The sequence below is a fragment of the Salvelinus fontinalis genome, unplaced genomic scaffold (genome assembly GCF_029448725.1).
Source record: "Salvelinus fontinalis isolate EN_2023a unplaced genomic scaffold, ASM2944872v1 scaffold_0045, whole genome shotgun sequence".
NCBI lineage: Eukaryota > Metazoa > Chordata > Actinopteri > Salmoniformes > Salmonidae > Salvelinus > Salvelinus fontinalis.
The window spans coordinates 112,424-118,423 of record NW_026600254.1 but is presented as its reverse complement, the minus strand read 5'-3'; the positions used below and the strand labels follow the sequence as shown (position 1 = coordinate 118,423).

Sequence of the window (6,000 nt, the reverse complement as noted above, 5' to 3'; positions counted from 1 at the left end):
TGTGGAGAACGAGGCTTGGCAGAGCATCACATTGGGTTGATATCGGGTGGGAAACATATTACATTAGGTATTATAGGAGAGGGTTGGATTAGACAGCAGGCAAAAGGCTTAGAACGCCAGGTGCAGATTTTCCCAGAGAAATGAAACAGTGAATATTTGAAAAGATGGATATTTGATGGATTATGAAGAAGCGGCTCTGTGCGGTATCATGACAGAAAGAGAGAGGTTGTGTGTGTTGGATGCCTGAGAGAAATAATTGTACATGTGGTGAGGAGGGGGGGGGGGGGGGGGGTCTGTAAATTAAAAAACAACAACTGCCGATTCAGAAGAGACTGACGTCTCAGCAATACTGGGAAATGAACATGGTTAGGAGAGGAAATGAGAGAAACCTGAGACCTAGAGAGAGAGATGGAGAAGGTTGGAGGGAGAGAGAGATGGAGAAGGTTAGAGGGAGAGAGAGATGGAGAAGGTTAGAGGGAGAGATGGGGAAGGAGTAGGTTAGAGGGAGAGAGAGATGGAGAAGGTTAGAGGGAGAGAGAGATGGAGAAGGTTAGAGGGAGAGAGAGATGGAGTAGGTTAGAGGGAGAGAGAGATGGAGTAGGTTAGAGGGAGAGAGAGATGGAGAAGGTTAGAGGGAGAGATGGGGAAGGAGTAGGTTAGAGGGAGAGAGAGATGGAGAAGGAGAGAGAGATGGAGAAGGTTAGAGGGAGAGATGGGGAAAGAGTAGGTTAGAGGGAGAGAGAGATGGAGAAGGAGTAGGTTAGAGGGAGAGAGAGACGGAGAAGGTTAGAGGGAGAGAGAGAGATGGAGAAGGAGAGAGAGATGGAGAAGGTTAGAAGGAGAGAGAGATGAGAAGGTTAGAGGGAGAGAGAGATGGAGATGGAGAAGGTTAGAGGGAGAAAGAGATGGAGAAAGAGTAGATTAGAGGGAGAGAGAGATGGAGAAGGTTAGAGGGAGAGAGAGATGGATAAGGTTAGAGGGAGAGAGAGATGGAGAAGGAGTAGGTTAGAGGGAGAGAGAGATGGAGAAGGTTAGAGGGAGAGAGATGGAGAAGGTTAGAGGGAGAGAGAGATGGAGAAGGTTAGAGGGAGAGAGAGATGGAGAAGGTTAGAGGGAGAGAGAGATGGAGAAGGTTAGAGGGAGAGAGAGATGGAGAAGGTTAGAGGGAGAGGGAGAGAGAGAGAGAGGTTAGAGGGAGAGAGAGAGAGAGAAGGTTAGAGGAAGAGAGAGAGAGAGAGATGGAGAAGGTTAGAGTGAGAGATGGAGAAGGATGTGATGGACTGGTAAGAGTAGCAGTCTATTGTGAGAACTGAGGGTTGACGTGAGGTGAACAGGAAGAAGGTGGTGGATGTGGTACTGGCACTGTGGTACTGGGTTAGCGCTACGGTCTGGCACTGTGGTACTGGGTTAGCGCTACGGTCTGGCACTGTGGTACTGGGTTAGCGCTACGGTCTGGCACGGTGGTACTGGGTTAGCGCTACGGTCTGGCACTGTGGTACTGAGGTAAATGCTGGTAGTTCGCCTCTGTTCTTCACGGTGGGTGGGTGTCACCTGAGAGGCCGACCGGCTGAGAAGACATTTCTGGAAATCTAGGCATACATGGTCAGCTGGAGCCACTGGACAATGAGGAGAGACAAAGAGGGGTATTATCAGTTGGGACATAGAGGAGAGACATAGAGGAGAGACATAGAGTAGAGACATAGAGGAGAGACATAGAGGAGAGACATAGAGGGGAGACATAGAGGGGAGACATAGAGGAGAGACATAGAGGAGAGACATAGAGGAGAGACAGAGAGGAGAGACAGAGAGGAGAGACATAGAGGAGAGACATAGAGGAGAGACATAGAGGAGAGACAGAGAGGAGAGACATAGAGGAGAGACATAGAGGAGAGACATAGAGGAGAGACATAGAGGAGAGACATAGAGGAGAGACAGAGGGGAGAGACATAGAGGAGAGACATAGAGGAGAGACAGAGGGTATTATCAGTTAGGACATAGAGAAGAGACATAGAGGAGAGACATAGAGGAGAGACATAGAGGAGAGACAGAGAGGAGAGACATAGAGGAGAGACATAGAGGAGAGACATAGAGGAGAGACATAGAGGAGAGACATAGAGGAGAGACAGAGGGGTATTATCAGTTAGGACATAGAGGAGAGACATAGAGGAGAGACATAGAGGGGTATTATCAGTTTGGACATAGAGGAGAGACATAGAGGATAGACATAGAGGAGAGACATAGAGGAGAGACATAGAGGAGAGACATAGAGGAGAGACATAGAGGAGAGACATAGAGGGGTATTATCAGTTTGGACATAGAGGAGAGACATAGAGGAGAGACATAGAGGAGAGACATAGAGGAGAGACATAGAGGAGAGACATAGAGGGGTATTATCAGTTTGGACATAGAGGAGAGACAGAGAGGAGAGACATAGAGGAGAGACATAGAGGAGAGACATAGAGGAGAGACATAGAGGAGAGACATAGAGGGGTATTATCAGTTAGGACATAGAGGAGAGACATAGAGGAGAGACATAGAGGGATATTATCAGTTTGGACATAGAGGAGAGACATAGAGGAGAGACATAAAGGAGAGACATAGAGGAAAGACAGAGAGGAGAGACATAGAGGAGAGACAGAGAGGAGAGACATAGAGGGATATTATCAGTTAGGACATAGAGGAGAGACATAGAAGAGAGACATAGAGGAGAGACATAGAGGAGAGACATAGAGGAGAGACATAGAGGAGAGACATAGAGGGGTATTATCAGTTTGGACATAGAGGAGAGACATAGAGGAGAGACATAGAGGAGAGACATAGAGGAGAGACATAGAGGAGAGACATAGAGGAGAGACATAGAGGGGTATTATCAGTTAGGACATAGAGGAGAGACATAGAGGAGAGACAGAGAGGAGAGACAGAGAGGAGAGACATAGAGGAGAGACATAGAGGGGTATTATCAGTTAGGACATAGAGGAGAGACATAGAGGAGAGACATAGAGGAGAGACATAGAGGAGAGACAAAGAGGAGAGACATAGAGGAGAGACATAGAGGAGAGACATAGAGGAGAGACATAGAGGAGAGACAGAGAGGAGAGACATAGAGGGGTATTATCAGTTAGGACATAGAGGAGAGACATAGAGGAGAGACATAGAGGAGAGACATAGAGGAGAGACATAGAGGAGAGACATAGAGGAGAGACATAGAGGAGGGACAGAGAGGAGAGACATAGAGGAGAGACATAGAGGAGAGACATAGAGGAGAGACATAGAGGAGAGACATAGAGGAGAGACATAGAGGGGTATTATCAGTTAGGACATAGAGGAGAGACATAGAGGAGAGACATAGAGGAGAGACATAGAGGAGAGACATAGAGGGGTATTATCAGTTAGGACATAGAGGAGAGACATAGAGGAGAGACATAGAGGAGAGACATAGAGGGGTATTATCAGTTAGGACATAGAGGAGAGACATAGAGGAGAGACATAGAGGGGTATTATCAGTTAGGACATAGAGGAGAGACATAGAGGAGAGACATAGAGGGGAGACATAGAGGGGTATTATCAGTTAGGACATAGAGGAGAGACATAGAGGAGAGACATAGAGGGGTATTATCAGTTAGGACATAGAGGAGAGACATAGAGGAGAGACATAGAGGAGAGACATAGAGGAGAGACATAGAGGAGAGACATAGAGGAGAGACATAGAGGAGAGACATAGAGGAGAGACATAGAGGAGAGACATAGAGGGGTATTATCAGTTAGGACATAGAGGAGAGACATAGAGGAGAGACATAGAGGAGAGACATAGAGGAGAGACATAGAGGAGAGACATAGAGTAGAGACATAGAGGAGAGACATAGAGTAGAGACATAGAGGAGAGACATAGAGTAGAGACATAGAGGAGAGACATAGAGGGGTATTATCAGTTAGGACATAGAGGAGAGACATAGAGGAGAGACATAGAGGAGAGACATAGAGTAGAGACATAGAGGAGAGACATAGAGTAGAGACATAGAGGAGAGACATAGAGTAGAGACAGAGAGGAGAGACATAGAGGGGAGACAGAGAGGAGAGACATAGAGTAGAGACATAGAGGAGAGACATAGAGTAGAGACATAGAGGAGAGACATAGAGTAGAGACATAGATGAGAGACATAGAGGAGAGACAGAGAGGAGAGACATAGAGGGGTATTATCAGTTAGGACATAGAGGAGAGACATAGAGGAGAGACATAGAGGAGAGACATAGAGGGGAGACATAGAGGAGAGACAGAGAGGAGAGACATAGAGGAGAGACATAGAGGAGAGACATAGAGGAGAGACATAGAGGAGAGACATAGAGGAGAGACATAGAGGGGTATTATCAGTTAGGACATAGAGGAGAGACATAGAGGGGTATTATCAGTTAGGACATAGAGGAGAGACAGAGAGGGGTATTATCAGTTAGGACATAGAGGAGAGACATAGAGGAGAGACATAGAGGAGAGACATAGAGGAGAGACATAGAGGAGAGACATAGAGGGGTATTATCAGTTAGGACATAGAGGAGAGACAGAGAGGAGAGACATAGAGGAGAGACAGAGAGGAGAGACAGAGAGGAGAGACATAGAGTAGAGACATAGAGGAGAGACATAGAGGAGAGACATAGAGGAGAGACAGAGAGGAGAGAGAGAGGAGAGAGAGAGTAGAGACATAGAGGAGAGACATAGAGGAGAGACATAGAGGAGAGACATAGAGGAGAGACATAGAGGAGAGACATAGAGGAGAGACAGAGAGGAGAGACATAGAGGAGAGACAGAGGGGTATTATCAGTTAGGACATAGAGGAGAGACAGAGGGGTATTATCAGTTAGGACATAGAGGAGAGACATAGAGGAGAGACAGAGAGGAGAGACAGAGAGGAGAGACATAGAGGAGAGACAGAGGGGTATTATCAGTTAGGACATAGAGGAGAGACAGAGGGGTATTATCAGTTAGGACATAGAGGAGAGACATAGAGGAGAGACAGAGAGGAGAGACATAGAGGAGAGACATAGAGGAGAGACATAGAGGAGAGACATAGAGGAGAGACATAGAGGAGAGACATAGAGGAGAGACATAGAGAAGAGACATAGAGGAGAGACATAGAGGAGAGACATAGAGGGGTATTATCAGTTAGGACATAGAGGAGAGACATAGAGGAGAGACAGAGAGGAGAGACATAGAGGAGAGACATAGAGGAGAGACATAGAGGAGAGACATAGAGGAGAGACATAGAGGAGAGACATAGAGGGGTATTATCAGTTAGGACATAGAGGAGAGACATAGAGGAGAGACAGAGAGGAGAGACATAGAGGAGAGACATAGAGGAGAGACATAGAGGAGAGACATAGAGGAGAGACATAGAGGAGAGACATAGAGGGGTATTATCAGTTAGGACATAGAGGAGAGACATAGAGGAGAGATAGAGGGGTATTATCAGTTAGGACATAGAGGAGAGACATAGAGGAGAGACATAGAGGAGAGACATAGAGGAGAGACATAGAGGAGAGACATAGAGGAGAGACATAGAGGGGTATTATCAGTTAGGACATAGAGGAGAGACATAGAGGAGAGACATAGAGGAGAGACATAGAGGGGTATTATCAGTTAGGACATAGAGGAGAGACATAGAGGAGAGACATAGAGGAGAGACATAGAGGGGTATTATCAGTTAGGACATAGAGGAGAGACATAGAGGAGAGACATAGAGGGGTATTATCAGTTAGGACATAGAGGAGAGACATAGAGGAGAGACATAGAGGGGAGACATAGAGGGGTATTATCAGTTAGGACATAGAGGAGAGACATAGAGGAGAGACATAGAGGGGTATTATCAGTTAGGACATAGAGGAGAGACATAGAGGAGAGACATAGAGGAGAGACATAGAGGAGAGACATAGAGGAGAGACATAGAGGAGAGACATAGAGGATAGACATAGAGGAGAGACATAGAGAGACATAGAGGGGTATTATCAGTT

General features: G+C 46.4%; 1 protein-coding gene across 1 annotated transcript in view; it reads right to left on the bottom strand.

The window, feature by feature from the left end:
- Positions 1–299: 299 nt before the first annotated feature.
- LOC129842514 (calpain-3-like) overlaps positions 300–6,000 on the bottom strand; it is a 59,596-nt gene continuing 53,895 nt past the window's right edge. The window contains exon 21 of the mRNA XM_055911093.1: positions 300–1,616. Within this exon, the coding sequence (XP_055767068.1) occupies positions 1,590–1,616 (27 nt within the window). The 3' untranslated portion in view covers positions 300–1,589. The remainder of the gene's footprint in view (positions 1,617–6,000) is intronic.